The sequence below is a fragment of the Anolis sagrei genome, chromosome 5 (assembly GCF_037176765.1).
Source record: "Anolis sagrei isolate rAnoSag1 chromosome 5, rAnoSag1.mat, whole genome shotgun sequence".
In the NCBI taxonomy this organism is placed as follows: Eukaryota; Metazoa; Chordata; class Lepidosauria; order Squamata; family Dactyloidae; genus Anolis; species Anolis sagrei.
Window position 1 is genome coordinate 173658712 of NC_090025.1, and position 19818 is coordinate 173678529.

General features: G+C 40.1%; 1 protein-coding gene across 1 annotated transcript in view; it reads left to right on the forward strand.

The window, feature by feature from the left end:
* The window catches only part of TMEM178B (transmembrane protein 178B), a 377870-nt gene that overhangs the window by 65518 nt on the left and 292534 nt on the right, over nucleotides 1–19818 (forward strand). The window contains exon 2 of the mRNA XM_060776829.2: nucleotides 14771–14884. Within this exon, the coding sequence (XP_060632812.1) occupies nucleotides 14771–14884 (114 nt within the window). The remainder of the gene's footprint in view (nucleotides 1–14770; nucleotides 14885–19818) is intronic.

Sequence of the window (19818 nt, forward strand, 5' to 3'; positions counted from 1 at the left end):
GTTTCTACAACATTGGACTTGCCCAAGATCACTCAGTTCAATTCCATAAAGGTAAAGGTTTTCCCTGACATTAAATCTAGTTATGTTTGACTCTGGGGGGTGGGGCTCATCTCCATTTCTAGACTGAAGAGCTGGCATTGTCCGTAGACACCTCCTAGGTCATGTGGCCAGCATGACTGCATGGCACGCCATTACCTTCCCGCAGAAGTAGTACCTATTGATCAACTCACATTTACATGCTTTTGAACTGCTAGGTTGGCAGAAGCTGAGGCTAACAACAGGAGCTCATCCTGCTCCCCGGGTTCAAACCACCAACCTTTCGGTCAGCAAGTTTAGCAGCTCAGCAGTTTAACCCACTGCACCACCAAGAGGCCCTAGCTGAGCAGAAATCCCTGGTCTCTTAGAGTCCTAGTTGAACACTCAGGTCACTGCATCACACTGCCTCATAAATATTTATAGACATGTGGTCAGTGTACTTTAGAGGCCTGAGCATTGAATTATGACTTTGGAGACCAGAGTTTGATCCCTCATTTGTTCATGGAAAACTGTTGGGTGACTCTCAGCCCTAGAAAACGCCATGTTAGATTCACCTTAGGGTCACTTGAAGTTGTCAAAGGACAGCAGGCAAAGGACAAACTAATTGCTGATAATTGACTTCCATGTTAGTGGGGTGATGATATGCCATGTATTTTATATTGAACTTGAAAGGAGTTGTCTAAGGTGCTGAACTTTATTCCCCCAAAAGGATACCTTGAATGTTGTTGTTGTCCATCTTCACCTCAATTCTGACATATTGCAACCTGGAAAGTGAACCCATAATGGGGGTTTCTTGGGGACTTTTGTCTTCTGTTGAGGTTAAAAGAGTGTGACTTGCCTGAGGTCACCCAGTAGGTTTCCATGGCTGAGTGAGGATTGGAACCCTAGAATCCAGAATTATATTCAGACCACTACACCACACTGGCTTATGTGCAGTACCTTGAATATTTTCTTTAAAGTTCACTTAAAAACCTTTAAAGTTCAGACTAAGACCATTTTTCCCCTGGTATGGAAGCCACCGATCACTACTGTAGGTAACTATTTAAAACTTTTCTGTCTTCACATTGAATCCTGCTATTTGAGCATTTCAGCAACAGCCATTCCAATCATTGCCTCCTTGGTGAGCATGATGATCATCAGGTGTGATGATCAACAGGTGTTTATCCAAAAAGTTGTTCCCATCACTAACAAACTTTTTGTAAGGTTGTCTTCTACAGGAAAAAGGATTACATCTGTTTCCAGCTATCCATTGCCAAGTTGTAGGGGACTGGAAAGTAGCATTAATGTTTTCTCCGTGTTTGTTCGTTTGTTTTTAAAACATTGTAATGCTTTTCAATACTGGGTTTGCTTCAACAGACGGACATGTTGAGCTTTTGGTCAGCAAGTTCAGCAGCTCAGTGGTTTAACCCACTGTGCCACCAGGGGCTCCACTAGTACATAATGGTAAACTCTATTTACAGTCAACTGGTGCTCTTTGATGGCCCTCGTGAATGAGGCTTGGGTCCATGATGGTGCTGGCTGCTTTTGACTGTCATGTGAGGGTAGCAATCTGATGGAGGGTATTTAAGGCCAGTTCACCACTCTTTGCTGACTCTTTTGGCTGGCATATGTCCCACCTTCCCGGTTGTGAGTGCAAACTGATGGCAAACCTGGTAGGAATCTTCTTTCCTCAAGAGGCTCTTGGGCAGGGGCTACCTCCTCAATATTGTTACTGTTGGGTCTGGTAATTGGTTCAGGGTGGCATCACTTAAATAGGTGATCATGGCATGTTAAAAGGTCAATCAGATCCAGTGGGCACCATGGCACCCCCTTTGTGGATAAAGGGCAGGCTTCTATAACAGTCTCCTTGGGTTTCATGGCTTGAGGTGCTGTGAAGGGGTTCCATTTGGAGCTAAAATTGGGGTTTCTCACTCTTGTAAAATCCTGTGGTTTGGGTGGGAATGCCCACAAGGTGGTCTTTCACTTAAGATTGGCCAGGAAGACCAACTGAGATAGTCTGGACTGCACTTGAGGTTCAGAGAGTCAAGGACTGACATCTGGCCCATTAACTAGAACCAATAAATGGCTTTCAACCTCTATTATTTTTGTTATAGGTTGGCAGGAGTTCACCTAATAAATAAATGCATACATATACAGGTCAATAAATGAACCTTTAGTTCCAGATCTTCTTTGGTCTCTTTATTTCACATAGGAACTCAATAGGACTTAGGGTACAGTATTTAGGCCCAGAAAGACATAATAAAGGATGTCAAAAGCCTGATCTTTCAGGATCCTAGACAGAGCCCAGGAAGTGGTCAACAGGTATCCAGGCTTGGCTTTTATCCCAGCAGATTTTGGAAGCTAAGCAGGGTCAAACCTAGTTAATACTTGGATGGCAGACCAACAATGAATCCCACGCCTTGTAGGTTCTGTTTCAGAGGAGGGAATTGGCTTCTGAGTGTTTCTTGCCCAAGGATACCCTATGAAATGTATGGGGTTACCATAAGTTGACATGAGTCTTTGAAGTATTACCTTGGGATAGCATATGTGCCACAGGGTAACAAAGGTTGTGGCCAGGTGCAAATGTATTCCTATCCAGTTTCAAAATTTGGGAACAAAACTGGCATAGTTCTGTGAAGTATGAATGGAAATATGGTTTTATTGATAAAGAGAAGACAATAACTATGCAGGAGACACCTAGCAATGACTTGACATACATTTGAGTAGCATCCCTCTTTGGATTGATATAGTCAGTGTTCCTAGTCTTTGCCACACCTTTCAACTAAATGTGGAGAGAGTAGGATACCCTGCATTTTTACTTTGTGCTTCCATCTGATCAAAGTCAGCCCGGTTAGTACTTGAATGGGAGACTACCAAGGAATACCAGATGCTGTATTGTCGAAGGCTTTCATGGCTGGATCACTAGGTTGTTGTAGGTTTTTCAGGCTGTATGGCCATGTTCTAGAAACATTCTCTACTGATGTTTCACCTGCATCTGTGGCAGGCATCCTCAGAGGTTGTGAGAACATGGCCATACAGCCCGAAAAACTTACAACAACCCATACCAGATGCTGTTGGCAATATTTCAAGCGATGAAACCAGAAAAAAACTAGAAAAAGAACCCTATGAAATTCATGGGGTCACTATATATTGATATGCGACTTGAAGGCAGCCGAACATATACAAATGCTACAATATGAATGCAAGGTTGCATAAGCCTTCCAACAACTTTGTGAAACAGATCACTCCTGCCTCGCTCATATTGATAGAACCCTCATTGAACATTTACATGTGCATAAATAAATGCTGTCTCAAATTTAAGGCACATTTTTTTAGCCTAGTAATGCAATGTAGTTCAGTGGAATTAAATTTCCATATTGCAGCTGAATTGCTTTACAGATCACAGACATCACGATTCTGGCCAATTAGGAGCTTGGGATTCATTTCTAATTAACTGGTTCAATAATGTGAATTCTGCAACAAAGCATCAGCATGCATTCACCCTGATCCAATTAGGCTGTCGCTGTAGAACAATGTTCTCATGAAAACTACAGTTTCTCAAAAGCTTTGCAAGGCTTCTTAAAATTGCCACCAATTTCCTTGGTAATGCAAGCAGAGGGTGCTTTAGAATCATAGAACCATGGAGTTGGAAGGGTCATCCAGTCCAATTCAAAACCCAAAGTTCAGAAAATGAATTTGACATCCTTGCTGTGTCCATCTGAAACAGAGGTGTCCATCTGAAATGGACACTGCAATTTTTTTCTTTGCTAGAATGTTGTCTGTGTCTCATACTGAAAATGCTGGAATACAGTGATGGTGATGATGATGCTGCTTTATTTATAACTTGCCCTATCTCCCTGAGAGGACTCAGGACAACTTCCAGTATAATAAACACAGTGGCAAACATTCAGTGCCAAGAACAACATGTAACAAATAAAAAAAAGACTCAATAAAAATTAAAATAACAAGTTAATTAAACATAACATAGTACATCCCCAACTTTTACAACATAATAAATAATGTGCTATGCTAATAATATAATATATTGTATATACATATAATATTTCTAATATTATAATTAAATGCAATATAATACTAATAGTCATATATTATAATTATACATTTTATATTACATATAATATTACTAATAATATTACAATATAATGGCATAGTACAATATATTACTATTCTGGCCAATTAGAAGCTTGGGATTCATTTCTAATTAACTGGTTCAATAATGTGAATTCTGCAACATTATAATATATTGTATGTATATATATCTTGTAAGCCACTTTGAGTCCCCTTCGGGGTGAGAGAGGCGGCATATAAATGTCGTAAATAAATAAATCGTAAATAATAAGGTCTTAAAATGTTAAACAGTCGGCTAAAAATATTAGAGCTAAGCTGGTATACAGCGAACAGATGAAGGTAAAACCGCTTGTGCTATGGCATTTAGAAAATGGGCACATCAGCCAATCTGAGAGGGATGAGATTTGCCCATCATTGATTTAGGTTGCATAATTGGTTCATGCACTGTGTTCTGTGCAGTGAAACATTCCCGACACTTCTCTGCAACAGGAGTGTCATCATGGTTCCTCAATAGGCAGGAAGTGGTGGGAGAGCTTGGATCAGTGTATACTTTGGCAGCCCTGCATTCTGGGGTAAAGTGGGGAATTTTGCGTTTATCTCTATAAGCTCTATGTCTTAGTGGGTTCCTCAAAATACCTTCCTTAGGGCTTTCCTTTGGAGTTTGCCTCTCTCCTATTGGGTTTTAAGGTCTGGGGCAGCGAGAGGTTCCCAGAGACAGCCTTCCAGTAATTACTTGCTGGGATAGCAAACTATCAATGTGGAGTGCCCCCGGGGTCAGGTGTTTTGCCCAGTAGTTGGCTTGGCAAATGGTTCCAAAAATATACGTGCCATCACATCATTACCCATATTGCAATGCTCCCCCCACAATTAGTCAATTGTCTCAATTACCAGTTTTGAATTAGGTTAATAAATGACCCATTTATTTCTCCACATCTGGTGCCTGGTCTCTTTATTTCACAGTAGAGATTCAAATATATGAATACTTGCAGAGTCAGTTAGTGGCGAGAATTGAACACCAGACTATCACTTTGGAGACTAGGGTTTGACTCCCCATTTAGCCATGGAAATCTGCTGGGTGCTTTGGGCACACCACACGCTTTCATCCTCAGAGTAAGGGAAAGGCAAGCTCCATGAGCAAATATTGGCAAGAAAACTTGGTGATAGGTTTGTCTTAGGGCAGGGATGTCAAATTCACTTTTATCAAGGGCCACATCAGCCTTGTGATCATCTTCAAAGGGCTGTTGAATCTATGGATGGAGAATCTGTGGATACAGAAGACCACTTATAATTTTTTTTAACATAGTGGTCAATGCTCTTTAGTTTTTACCCAATTTGGCTACTCAGATGTTATTGAACAACAGCTCCAATCACTTTTGATTATCTGCCATGTGAATTTAGGATAATGGAAATTGCATCTCAATAGGACTTGTGGCTCTGTGGTTGGGAAAAGGTTAAAGGACATTTTAATGTCAGACATCAGGTCCTCTAGTCTTGTATCAAAATTCAACCCTCATTACCCTGACTAAACAAAACAAAGTGCAGCCTTCCAGATCTTACTATATCACAACTTCCATCAGCTCTAGTCATTATTTCTAATAACGAGGAGTACAGGAGTTGTACTCCAGCATCTGGAGGGCCACATGAAATTACTTGGAGGGCCAGATTCAGCCTGTGGTTCTTATTTATTTATTTACAACATTTATATTCTGCCCTTCTCACCCTGAAAAGGACTCAGGGTGGATCATAGAACAAATACACAGCAAACATTCAATGCCGTTAGATATACAGGACAGACAGGGAGATAAAGGAAGGTGTCTTTGGAATTTTCCCAACTTTGATGTCCTGGAGGTTATGCTTGATTCTGGCCACAGGGGGTGCTGTTGCTCCTTCCTCTATGACAACGAGCCTTTTTTTGATCACAGACTTTCCTCCTGTTCTTCGATCACTGGCTTTTTTTATGGTGCTAAAAAATACTTCCCTGCTTAAGTGGTGCCTAATTTCTCTACACACAACTTTCGAACTATTTTCAAACTGCTTAGGTGGACAGTAATCTGGGCTGAAGGTCAGGTATTCACCTCAACTGGGCTCCGACAAAGTGTATCATATGAGCAAGAAATATACACAGGGACAATCTCATACATGTGCTGTCTCTACAACCATACTTGTACGATCACCTGCCTCAATCAGTTGTTGGTTGGGAAAGATCTATTACTGCTGGTGATGAACCAGTTGTGCTAAAGCCCAGGTCTTGAGTTTGACTCATGTACCTTAGGGTCTTCATAAGCTGGTCTAAGATGCCTTAATTTATGTTCTTAGAATCTCGGCCAGAGTTATTTTCTTTTACTACCTTGCAACAAGATTCTGGATATTATAGCCCAAAAGTAACCATTTGATGAGTTCTGCCTCTGACTGAATGTAAGGGTCAATCCTTACATCTTCTGCATTCAAAGGCCCTCTCCCTTGTTTCCTTGTGAGTGAAAATGCCATTATTTTTATAAAGATTAGTGGGACATGCATTATGTGCAGTGGCTACAGGTATGTGTGCTTGGGTATCTTATACTCTTATACGTCAGTGTCTATTATTAAATAATGTATATCCTTTGACCTAGTACAGGACTTGGGGTGTCTTACATCATGAATTAAAACAAAATACAACTAAAATCCAATTGCATAATTAAACAGGTTATTATATGAAAACCAAACATTAATTTTAAAGGGTTGCAAAAGGTGTGTGGGTGTGTGAGTGGCTGGGTGGGGAATCTCAACATTAAACACCCTTCTGCAGCAGTTCATGGTCTAACTTCATTGCCTCTATACACCTATATCTACATATTGATATAAAATAAATTACATTGCAGTAAAATAATGTATTATATTATAATTGGCAGATAGCCTCATTCAACAGGCTGTTGGATCATCACTAAATCATTAACAATAATTGATGCCTCAGTAACTCTGATCATTTAATTTCAGGAATAAATGATTTTCAGCCTTCTAAACTGCATTGTCTACAGCAGCAAACACAGCTGGGAAAGAGAGCTAATACTTCTGCCTGCAAACTCCTCCTTGCCACTTTTTCCTGGCCTGGGGACCACTCAGAGGCAGGCGACATTTGTGTTTCATAACTTTCCATTGTGCCTGTATCGGTTCTGCAAGTATTTTTCTTTGGTTTCAGAAAAGTGAGCTTGTCTTTCTCCAGTGGGAATTCAGTGCTTGGGTGTCTTCAGAGTTGGAGTATTTATCTTTCCCACCAGCTGCTATATTTATCCAGCTGTGTGCATCTGGAGCATCATTAATCTGTAATCCACATGTTACAATTTAATTCTTGTATTGAAGTTGCTGATTTAGTTTGATGGTTGATGCTATTGGTAATGTTAGGATGTTATTAAACCCTCATATTAGGTTTAGGAAGGGAAATTGTTAGTAAATATGTTGGGAGAGTAGGAGCTGCAATTTCCAAAATTCTCCAGCTAACATGTGGATGAAAGGTTATAGGATTTGTAAAAAAATTGAACTTTTAAGGCTGCGGCAAGGTAAAACGATCATCCAGAAGCAAAACATTAAGATTGTTTTTTGTTTCAAGGAGGAAATTTGTGAGGGTAGTCATTGTCATTGTCATGGTTTACATATGGCGTCATCCCTTCCCTTTTTCCTTAGGTAAAGGTTGTCTCCTGACATTAAGTCCAGTCATGCCTGACTCTGGGGTGTGGTGCTCATCTCCATTTCTAAGCTGAACAGCCAACGTTGTCCATAGACACCTCCAAGGTCATGTGGCCAGCATGACCGCATGGAGCGCCGTTACCTTCCCGCCGGAGCGGTACCTATTGATCTACTCACATTTGCATGTTTTCGAACTGCTAGGTTGGCAGAAGCTAGGGCTGACAATGGAAGCTCATGCTGCTCCCTGGAATCGAACCTGCGACCTTTTGGTCAACAAGCCCAGCAGCTCAGTGCTTTAACCCACTGCACCACCGGGGGCCCCTTTTTCCTTACCTTAGGGCAATCCCTTATAGCTCGAGGATGATTGTCTTCCAGATGTGGTGTCTTGGCGTAGGTGGCTGTGGAGCCCTATTCTTGATCCGCATGTTCTCCTGCAGTGTGGATATCTGTTTCCAGATGAAAGGTGGTTCTGGTCAGGGTTGGTTTGACATGCCTTCCTCTTGGCATGTTTCTCCCTTTGTGCCTCTTCAAATTCTGCAGCACTGCTGGTCACAGGTGACCTCTAGTTAGAGTGCTCAAGGGCCAGGGCTTTCCACTTCTCGGTGTCTATGCCACAGTTTTTAAGGTTGGCTTTAAGCCCATCTTTAAATCTTTTTTCCTGTCCACCAACATTCTGCTTCCCATTCTTGAGTTTTGGAGTAGAGTAACTGCTTTGGGTGATTGGGAGATGGTGATTGGGCATTCAGACAACGTAGCCAGTCCAGCAAAGCTGATGGCGGAGGACCATCATTTCAGTGCTGGTGGTCTTTTTCTTCTTCCAGCATGCTGACATTTGTCCACCTGTTGTCCCAAGAGATTTGAAGGATTCTTCAGAGGCAGCACTGATGGAATTGTTCAAGGAGTTGCATATGACTTTGTAGACAGTCCATGTATAGCAGGATTGGGAGGACAATGGCTTTATAAACAAGCACCTTGGTATCCCTATGGATGTCACGGTCCTCAAATACTCTCTGCTTCATTTGGAAAATGCTGCACTCAGAGCTCAGGCAGTTTTGTATTTCAGTGTAAATGTTGACTTTTGTGGGGAGGTGGCTGCCAAGGTAGTGCAAATGGTCAACATTTTCTAACATTACACCCTGTATTTCTGGAATTGCAGAGGACTGGCTGGTGACTGCTGAAAGAGCACTTTGGTTTTCTTGATGTTCAATGAGAGGCCGAGCTTCTCATATGCTTCTGCGACGGTGTTTAGATTGGCTTGTAGGTCTTCTTTTGAATGTGCACAGACGATGTTGTCATCAGCATATTGAAGTTCTATAACAGATGTTGTTGTGACCTTGGTTTTGGCTTTCAGTCTGCTGAGGTTAAATAGCTTGCTATCTGTCTGATAGATGATTTCCACTCTGGTGGGAAGCTTCCCATCAACAATCTTCAAGGTGTCATCACTGTGTATGGGAATGGCAGTATAGGAAGGGATTTAGTGATGAAGATCTAACTTCCTCTTCCCTCCATCCCAAGCAGGGCAGTGGCAGTTGGGATGGAGAGAGGTCCTTTCATCTGTTTTGGGGTTAGGCATGATGATGCTATGCCTACTCAAAATTTTTGCATGATGCCCAAGTGTCTCAGTGCAAGCTTCCACAACCTGGAGCTTTCCAGATATGTTGGAATACAGTTTGGACCAGTGTATCCTAACTAGCATGTTTAGGTCTGAAGCAGATTTTGGGAAGACAAACAAAGACAATTTCAGACATGACAACTAAGTTTTTACCAGGGTTGGGGGTAAGCAATGATTTATGACTACATTTTAGTTAACCGGAAGTGGTTTTCCAGGAGCAGTATATAATTTCTGAGAGATTTGGGAGTGATTTTCTGTTGGTTTTGGGTCCCTCTCTCTCAGTTAAATGTTTAGCTTAATTGAGAGCTGATATAAGTTGGTGGGGAAACCAAGGACCAGTTGTGGCCATAGGAGACTCAGGTCTCACACTTGATCTTAATCTGAGTTCATGCCATCTTGTTGCTGAGCCAGATAGACTGCTTTCTTGTAAGCCATTCCTTGTAAGTGATTATCTACCTCCTCTTGCCTTAAAAACTATAATGTCTTTAATGTGCTTTCAGATCTAGGGATAGGTCTCATTGTTGTTTCAGTTCTGAACTGAGCACTTAAAGAAATGAAACAACACTATGAAAGACTGTGATAAAATTTCGTCTTGAAGCAAATGTGGGAGAATTCACAAAATATGACAACACACCTTCCAAACAAGCTGCAGGCTGAAATCTGTTCATCTTTTAAATATTTATCAAATCAGCTCAAATAGTGCATTTGTAAAAATCAAAGCCAGAACAAAGAATAGCATTTGAATTAATTATCTGCTCTGAAAAGATTCATCCGAAGACATGAAAGGAAATGCTCTTGGAGATGATTGTGACAACAACATGAAGCTTCCTGAACTACACAAATAATTCCATGTGTACAAAATGAATAGAAATTACTTAGATTTCATTTTTATTTTTATTGTATGATATTATATTTGGGAGTTTAAGAATGGAAGGGAGGGGGGAGGACCAGGAAATAAAGGAACATAGGCTGTAGGAGGAGAGAACACTGGTCATAAGGATTTCTGGTTCACAGATTTTTGGAACTAGTAGAGATTTTGGATATTGCTTGCGCAAAATGTAGACTTTACAATAGAGGATACAGCTTTAGCTTTTTAGACAAAGGAATGTCCAAATATCCAGTGAAGAAGAGCCCGTTATCATCAAGGGCAGTCTGTTCCACTGCTATCACCTTTGCCATTACATACCAAGTTTCTTATAATGTCTAGCATGAATCTGAGCCCTGACCTTGAAAAAGCTCTCATTCTCTTACTTGCCTTACCTTAATGCTTGAAATATATCAGGTTTTAGAAATCGTAAAGGAGCAGATGGAACTTAACAACATCTCTGTTCCAAAAAGAGATCTACCAGTTAACCTTTGAAAAAGTGTTCTGGCATTCCATGAAAAACATTTGGCTTATTTGTTTCTATTGCTCTGGCACTCCCTTTCGCTTAATGACTTCATTATGTTGTCAAATCAGATTGATTGACATAGTTTTGGGACTTGGTCCTGTCTGCTAGAGAAATCGCCCAATTCACAAACCTAATTCAGTGAACTCAGTTCCAGCAAAGTTGCGAGAAGGCGCTGGTAGAACACTCATGTTAGTTACAGAAATATATCAATCTGTTCATTTTATTTTCTCCCTACACCTCATTTTGCAGCATTAATGAAAATGGACAGAACATTTGCACTACGTATTGGAGACAAGAGGGAATAAGCTGAGGTCAAAAGCGCTTTTCAATTATAGCAGGGATGAAGGACTTCTGGACTATAAGCCAGATGTTTCCCATCCAACCTCCAAGCTTCATGTGCTCTCATTTTTGATCATGGATTAGAAAGAAGAATATTTTAAACATGGGGAATAATTGTATATAAATGGGTTTGCAGCTTGGAAGGCTGTTGCAGTGGTGGCTTACTCCAGAATAGACATCTACATAGTGTAGCTATTCTTTTTATGCGTGTAAGACAATCTCCAAAAGCTTTAATAACTTGGAATTTGGCCTCTATCCTGAAAAGGTTTCTTCATCACTCGGATATAGAAAACTCACAAAGTATTGTGACATCCACAGTATTCTTAGTATACATTGCGTTGTTGTTACATCAGTAGTCGTGTACAAAATATTTGTATATATGATATATATCCCATAAAGCAGGACAGGCGCCACATCTCCCAAGCAAGAAACGACCAAGCAATTCCATCTCTTCCAGCCATTGTGTTGTGTGCATAGTTAATCCACCATTAGGGCACAGTCATTGGCAATACATTTTGCTGGTGTCCATACTGTGACATCCAGGAGCAGAGGAAACTACCAATTTAGTCCTGTCCTTTGGAAGATGTCATTATGGTCAGTACATAAGCTTTCTAAGCAGTTATTCAACAACAACATTATTTTTACAGTGGACACCTGAATGATGCAGTGTCAGTCTAGGATGTGGTAGATGCAGCTTCAGGCCCTTATCCAGTCAGGAAACTCACTAATTCACTAACAGGGTCCTTGTAAACATAAAGAGGTAGAGAACTATTTACATCTTCTGGACTTGTTAAGCAAAAGGTTGGAAAACGATTGCAATAATTTGGGATTCCTATTTGTAAATTTTGTATGATGCTGATGGTAATTTCCATAAATCTTTATATGTTCCCTTTTGCTTTTTTGTCATCTGCATTCTTGTGGCTATAGCTTTGTATACTTTGTTGCCTCTCTACAGAAGAGCTTCCTCTCAACTGGTATGAATACTGAATAAGCATTCTGCAAATTCCTGTCCTGATCTCCCTCTGTACTGTAAATATAACAGAGCTAATTGGCAGGCTGGGAGGTGAAAAGTTTGGTCTCACATCTTCTAAACTGTTATCACAGTATTGAACAGCTCATTGCATAGAAGGTGGCAAGGGCAGTCAACAAAAGAGATTGCAATGGCTTTTTGCACATACAATTTTTTTGTTGGAAACTTTTGTTCTGGGTGTACATTTGGTGCCCAGATGGTGGAGGCACATGCCGCAGCCCATCGTGCTGTCAGGGCAGACGGGTACATATGTAAATATTTTGCTTTCTCCCCTGTAATATTTAGCTGTGTCTAATCTAATTGCTATCAAAGGGGGAATGTTAGGCACATGCAAATAAAGCAAACAATGATCACCTCTGGTAACTTCGGAAGACACTAACCCGCCTCTGTTGAAGCAGCTAGCAATTTGGTTGCATAATGCTTTGTTCGCCAATTGATTTTGTAGTTTATTCATGCCAAATAAAGTTTTGGGACTGAATGTGTTTGCAAAAGTTCATTTGATAAAGCCAAAGGGAGAAAAAAGTCCAGTCTGATTGATATTGAATTTATACTTAAACTTAGTGACAATTGGTATAAGAATGGCTGACAAAATAATGTGTGAGAAATGTTTTTGCCTGGATGCTCAAAGGACTGTATAAATACCACACATCAATGCAGTAATTTAACCTTGTCCCCAGTAAAATTACACAGGCAACAGAATTTGTATATTGTATATTATTTATGCATTGGAAGGTATTGTTATAGTTCCAAAAGGTCTGATCATGAATCATAAAGGGCCCTTCCACCCAGCCACAAAACCCAGACTATCAAGGCAGAAAATCCCACAGTATCTGCTTTGAATTGGGTTATACCCCTATGTTTTATTTAATTGTGTTTTATCTGATGGTTGTTTTGTTATGTTTTATTTTAATCATATTTTTGCTTTGCTCTAATGTTCTGTGAACATTTTGTACCATATGTAAGCCATCCCAAGTCCCTTCGGGAGATGGAGGCGGTATATAAAAATAAAGTTGGTGTTGTTATCTGAGTCCACTTTGCTATATATTTTAGTTCAAAGCAGATATTGTAGGATTTTCTGCCTTGATATTCTGGGTTTTATGGCTGTGTGGAAGGGCCCTGGGTCCACACTGCTATATATTCCAGTTCAAAGCAGATATGTGGAAGGGCCCATAGATCAAGTTTCCTGCATTTGCATCCCATAATGTTCTAGAAACAGGTAAATTGCATAAAAAGCTTTCAACCTAGTACTGTCCCAGCTGGACTAGATTAACTTGTTAAAAGTTAATCCTCTGCTTTCTGTATTTCAGATGGCAAAAGACTTTAAGGCCTCTTCCACACCGCTGAATAAAATCCCACATTTTCTGCTTTGAATTGGAATTTATGACAGTGTGGACTCAGATAACCCAGTTCAAAGTGGATATTGTAGAATTTTCTGCCTTGATATTCTGGTTTATATGGCTGTGTGGAAGGGCCCTTAGTGGCACATAAATTAAATCCAGTAGGTTCTCAAACATTGTGTAAGAAAGTCCCTTTCTAAAATTACTATGTCTTTGCCCCTCAGTCTTACCATGTCCACTAGATTTGCATGTTTTTCCTTCAGTTTGCTCTCCATTTTTTGCTTATCCTTACGTTCTTCTTTCTGTTGCCTGCGTTTTGTAACTCTTTCTATAACTAATAATAATTTATTTATTTATTTATTTACTTCGCTTATAGACCGCAATTCTCAGCCCAAGGGCGACTCATTGCGGTGTACAACATGGAAACAAGTGCAAATTACAAGACGTAGTGTAAAAAATCCACAATTCATCATTATCAAAAAGACATCTTATCAAAAACATCAACATCAACATCAACATAATAATAATAATAATAATAATAATAATAATAATAATAATAAATTTGTATTCCACTCTATCTCCCCAAGGGGACTCAGGGCGGATTCCAACAATGAAAAGACAAACATTCAATGCCTCAGTACAAACAACATATACAAATGCTATAATGTAAAATAGCCCAACATATAACATTAAAACATGACACTTAAAATTAAATGAAATGTAACCTATCAGATAAATTATATCTAACCTAAAACATTTTTTTCATGTCAGGAGAGACTTGAGAAACTGCAAGTTGCTTCTGGTGTGAGAGAACTGGCTATCTGCAAGGATGTTGCCCAGGGGACGGCTGGATGTTTTGATGTTTTACCATCCTTGTGGGAGGCTTCTCTCTTGTCCCCACATGGGGAGCTGGAGCTGACAGAGGGAGCTCATCCATGCTCGCCCCAGATTCGAACCTGCGATCTGTCTGCCCTCAGTCCTGCCAGCACAACGGTTTAACGCATTGCGCCACGGGGAGCTCCAACTAAAACATGAATATCAAACATCCAAATCATAACTTCTTGTGCTACTTCCTTTCATTGTGAAATAACAAGGTCAGCTCAAGGCTTATTGCTGTCTGAGGCTGAAGAGCAGGTGATATTTTTCTCCGTGAAGTTCTGATACATTGTACTCAAGACCAACCAAGCTGCAATCACTTTGCTGATGTCCCACACCCATTCATGAGTTTTAATGGAAGAGAGTTATACTTTTGCATAACTAACATTGCTTTCTATATGTTTTTTCTTGCCTCTCCCAGGAGCAATTGAACAGTGTTCGTACATCAAGTACCACTACTCCTCAGCAACAATTCCCAAGAATCTCACCTACAATATTACTAAGACCATCCGTCAGGATGAATGGCATGCCTTGCGTAAGTTCCTTGTCTTATTCCTTATCTCGACATTATGAAAAACAAACAGATAGTTGTTTTAACTGTGTTAGGTTGAAGAGGGAGAGTAGGTCAACCTTCTTGCTTCTCTATATAGCTGTGTCAATTTCATGCTTATGTACCAGAAAAGATCCTGTTGGTCAAACAGCATAACAATTTATTGGCTGTTACTATTTCATTATATTTGGGAATTATGGGCAGAATCAGTGCTGTCATTTTGTATTGATATTCAAACTTTCACCATGTTAACGGCTGTGTTTGTGATGCGATTGAAAAAATTAAAGAAGAATTCAAATGTTAATATAAAAGAGGGAAACTTCATTGCTGTTCATATTAACAATAATTCACTGAAGTTGCTCAGAGTTTATTTTGTGAGGGAGACTTTCTGGTGTAGTCCTTCTCGTCATCCGGTATTCAGCAAATGGTCCCAGTGATTCTTAGTAACTCTGAGGTAGTTGCACAGTTTCAGAGTTTGAATGTGTAGTTCTCTCTTGGCTTTCTGCTAGATACTAGAGACAGTTATAAAGGGGAATTTTGCTCAATATGGATTTGTGCTCATGCAGATCCTGGAAAAGATTTTAGAGTTGTAATTCTTAGACTCCCACAACCAGCATTACCATTGAGCACAATGGCTAAAGAGTTCCAGGGAAATGGAATCCAAAGGTTACTTTCCCATGTTCTGCTTGAGGAAAAGCATTGCCCAGGGACCTCTCCTTTCAGGGCTCATGTACCGTCTTGCCTACCTCCACTTAAGACATTTCCCTCCATTGCTTTGCTCAAGGCAGGACTCAGCAGGCCACCAGAAGCCTTGGCTGATGATCATTATTGCCCGTGGACATTGAACACTGTCTGAAGCAACTATATGTGACAGAGGAAAGTTGCCTTAAGATATATGGCTGACATTAGAGAGTCTCCCTGTGGCACTTGGAGAAGAGCAGAGAAGGGCATTTCCTATCAGAGTCAGGAAGCATTTTTCTTGTGGTTTCATGGTGGCACAACAGTATAAGACCCTTTCTGTTGCTGTACCCAAATCATGCTTGGTTGGGTTTTCCTCCCTCCAGCAGTCCTTCAAATGAAGACTGTTCATGTGGTATCTTAGCAGCTTTGAATAAATGGTAGGGATGACACACAAGCAATCCTTTTAAGAACAAATTATATTGAAAAAATGAGTGGCTGTTTATTCCTGATGCTAATGCCATATATGTATTGATGTGGTGTTTTTTTTAAAAAAACAACATAGAATTTGGTAAATCTTTCCTGCAATACAACAGTGAGCAGAAATCCTATAGATCAGAGTTTCTCCAGCTGTGCTTCTCCAGCTGTTTTGGGCTTCAACTCCCATGATTCCTAACAACTGGTATACTGGGAGTTGAACTCCAAAACACCTGAAGGAGCACAGTTTGAGAAACACTTCTATAGACTATAGTGATATTCCCATTCCATACTTAGGTTTACATCAGGGTTGGGAATCAAGTGGCTGACCAGATTTAGCTGGAAAACAACACCTTGCATTTATTTATTTATTATTTGCAGTATTTATATTCCTCCCTTCTCACCTTGCAAGGGACTCAGGGCGGATTACAATGCACATATACATGGCAAACATTCAATGCCGCTTAGACATACAACCTATATAGACAGACACATAGGCAATTTAACATTCCAGCTTTTCTGTCTTCATGAGGGTATGCTCGATTCTGGCCACAGGGGAAGCTGCCGCTTTACCGTTCACCTGTGACACCGAGTCATTTTATGGAGTACTTCCTCATTCTTCTGCATGCTGCTGGAAGGTTTTTTTATGGTGTCATAAATTAGTTAAATTTTCTCATAACTGACTAGGCTGATAGACCTGCTGAATCAGTAACGTCTGGGGTACTTCATGATTTCCCCATATAGTTTATGTGGACTGTACATTCTGTATTAACGTTAGGGCATCAATTTCAGAGATGTTCTCAAGAGCTGCATTACTGGGATGGGCAGATTAAGGTAAACTGTGAACTGCCCTGAGTCCCTTTTGGGGTTGAGAAGGATGGTATATAAATACCACAAACAAAATAGTGAGATCAAAAGTACCAGCATATTTTAGTTTATGTCTCATTGTGCTAGTACTCAAGCTTCAGGGGAAGCATGTCAACCACTGAAATAAGGAAAAGGTACCAAAAAACTGGGAAAACACCAAATAATAGTATCACATGAAAGGAAGTATGGACCATCTGGGTAAGCATAGAGGACCAGATTAGAAATTGAAAATTACTCGACTTGGTCCCAGGGACAAAAGTTATCTACTCCTGGAATATATGGTCTTCAGTATTCCCAGCAAAGGTCTATGTAGGCTCAATTTTCCAAAAGGTTTGTATAAGTGTTGGATACAACGTAGGTTATATTGGCACCCTTAACCTTCTAGACAGTAGCTGAAGAAAGCCATGGAGAATTCCTTTTAAAATAAGGCACACAATTCTTATACACCTTGCTTAAACTCCTGCTTCCAAAAAGCTTGTATCATGATCAATACATTTCCTATATTTTATGCTGTCCCCAAGGAAGAATAGTACCACGTTGAAACATCTATTTCCACAACAAATGTTTGTAATTTTCCTCCCCCTTGTATAGTATCGTGGAATGCCACAAACAACCAGCTGTTGCAAAATGTAGTATTTGTTGCTTTGTCTCTGTCTAAGCATTCCCCACCCCCTAAACAGCAAGCCCACAGGATGGAATCGGAGTGCTATAAGTGCATAGTGTGAAAGGGGCCCAGGAGAATGGAGGTAGCAAATGTGCATTGATTTGATGTTATGCTTTGGAGCTGATAGCTGACTCAAGCAGGTAATTTAGAGCAGGCAACTCTGTATAGTGTATAAAAATCTGTAAAGTCAATAAAATATTCAGTGAGATTTTCATTTTAATTCAAACTTTGTACTGTAAATTTGTTCTTGGGTAACTTTGATGCACATTGCTGGTTTATTGTTTATTATTTATTCCTAGTTCTGTCAGTTATAGCCAGCTTGCATATAAAATTTACAATGAAGTTAACACTCCATATGTAAAAAGATAGTCCTTCAGTTCTTTTCTTACACTTAAGTCATGGAAATAATAATAATAATAATAATAATAATAATAATACTTTGTATCCTGCCATCATCTCCCTGGTGGGACTTGAGGTAGCTCACAGGAGACACTCAGTAGTGCAACACAATACAAATACAGCAAATATAAAAGGTTACATTAATAACAATAATATTAACCCCATTACACATAAAACAATGATAAAACCCCTATTAATGTAAGATACTAAAAGACCCAACTAGCTATAAAACAGTAGTTATGTACAATCTCTGTCTTTGTAAAGTGCAATAGTGACCACTCACTTAGTCCTCGAATATAGTGCTCATAATCCCTAAACATGGTCAAAAGCTTGTGTAAAAAGCCATGTTTCAGATGTTTTCAAAAAATCTGAATGGTAGGGCTAACCTAAACTCGGGAGGGTTATTCCAAAGCCAGGGGGCCACCACTGAGAAGGCCCTCTCTCTCGTCCCCAGCAACTGCACTTGAGATGGCGGTGGGACTGAGAGAAGGGCCTCCCTGGCAGATTTTAGGATCTGCGTTGGTTCATAGAAAGAGATGCAGTCTCGAAGATAGACTGGACCTGAAGCGTATAGGGCTTTATAGATAATAACTTGCACTTTGAATTGGATCTGGAAACTTGTTGCCAGTCAGTGTCGGCAAAGGGAAGAAAATCCACCCAATTGTCCTGTTGATAATTCAGTGTTAAACCCAACTCTTCACAACACACACACTTACTCAGGGAAATGGAAATGTGTGGGCTACATATATCAATAAATTCTAAACTTTGTGAAGATGGATATTTTTACTAACACATTTACGTTACTCCAGGGATTTCTTGGCTCTTGCCTTCTTCTTAGGTTGAGAGAGAATAACCTGCCCAACCTCATTGCATTGGCTTCCATTCAGCTGAGTGGGACTTTGAACCCTAGTCTCTCAGTCCAACATTTCAAACCATTATAGTACTACAGATAAAGGAGGTATCCACAGTGCTAAATTTATTTGGGGGACTGGGTTCAGCACCTTGGAATGAACCTTTAAAATCTGGACTTAGACAGATTCTCTATTCCAATGAAAGGGAAAACACCAGCAGCCTTTCCTTCTGGCCCCTTTTGGCATTGAAATATATAGTATGACTTGGCTCTCAGAGGACACAGGATTGTAGCAGAAAATTAGGCAGATTTGGCGCCCAGATCCTCCATAGGTACACATTCGGTCTCACCTAAAAAGTTTATGAGCACAGTGCCTTCTTTTAGGGATTTCCTGTCTAGTTTTAGGATTCCTATTAATTAGTCCATAATGATTATATTAAAATATAATCATGTTCAGACCCATATGGTGTCTGTTACCTATTTAGAGAGGTGCTTCCTTTAAATGAACCTGCCAGCCCCTCCTCAGCCACTTCCAAAAGCTCTAAAGCCATCCCCATCTAAATAAGTCTCCCTTGAAATCTGTTGCTTCCAATTGCCTGCAGGAAGGATAAGATGAGAAAACAGAGGGCTGATCTTTCATATGGGAAGAAAGAAAAAGAAAAGAGAAAAGAAAGATGAGATGGTAGCTAAACGTGATCTTAGAAACAAACAAATTCCTGCCATATGTTCCTGGGTAATAAGATTTTGTTCTTATTCCTTCGCGAAAGCAAGAGCCAAACCCCCAGCGATGGAAAGAACCATGAGCAAGTCAATATATGATGCTCAGGCTGTTTGTTATCCAAAGTACAAAAGTGTTTTGCTTCAGGGCTCCTGCTCCAACACGTGCAGGCGACCAAAATGAAAACACAGACGGGAGGATGTTTCATTTTTTGTTTTGCTAAAGATACCTTCTCTGCTTTCTTCCAAAGGTTTAGAAGTAGAAGT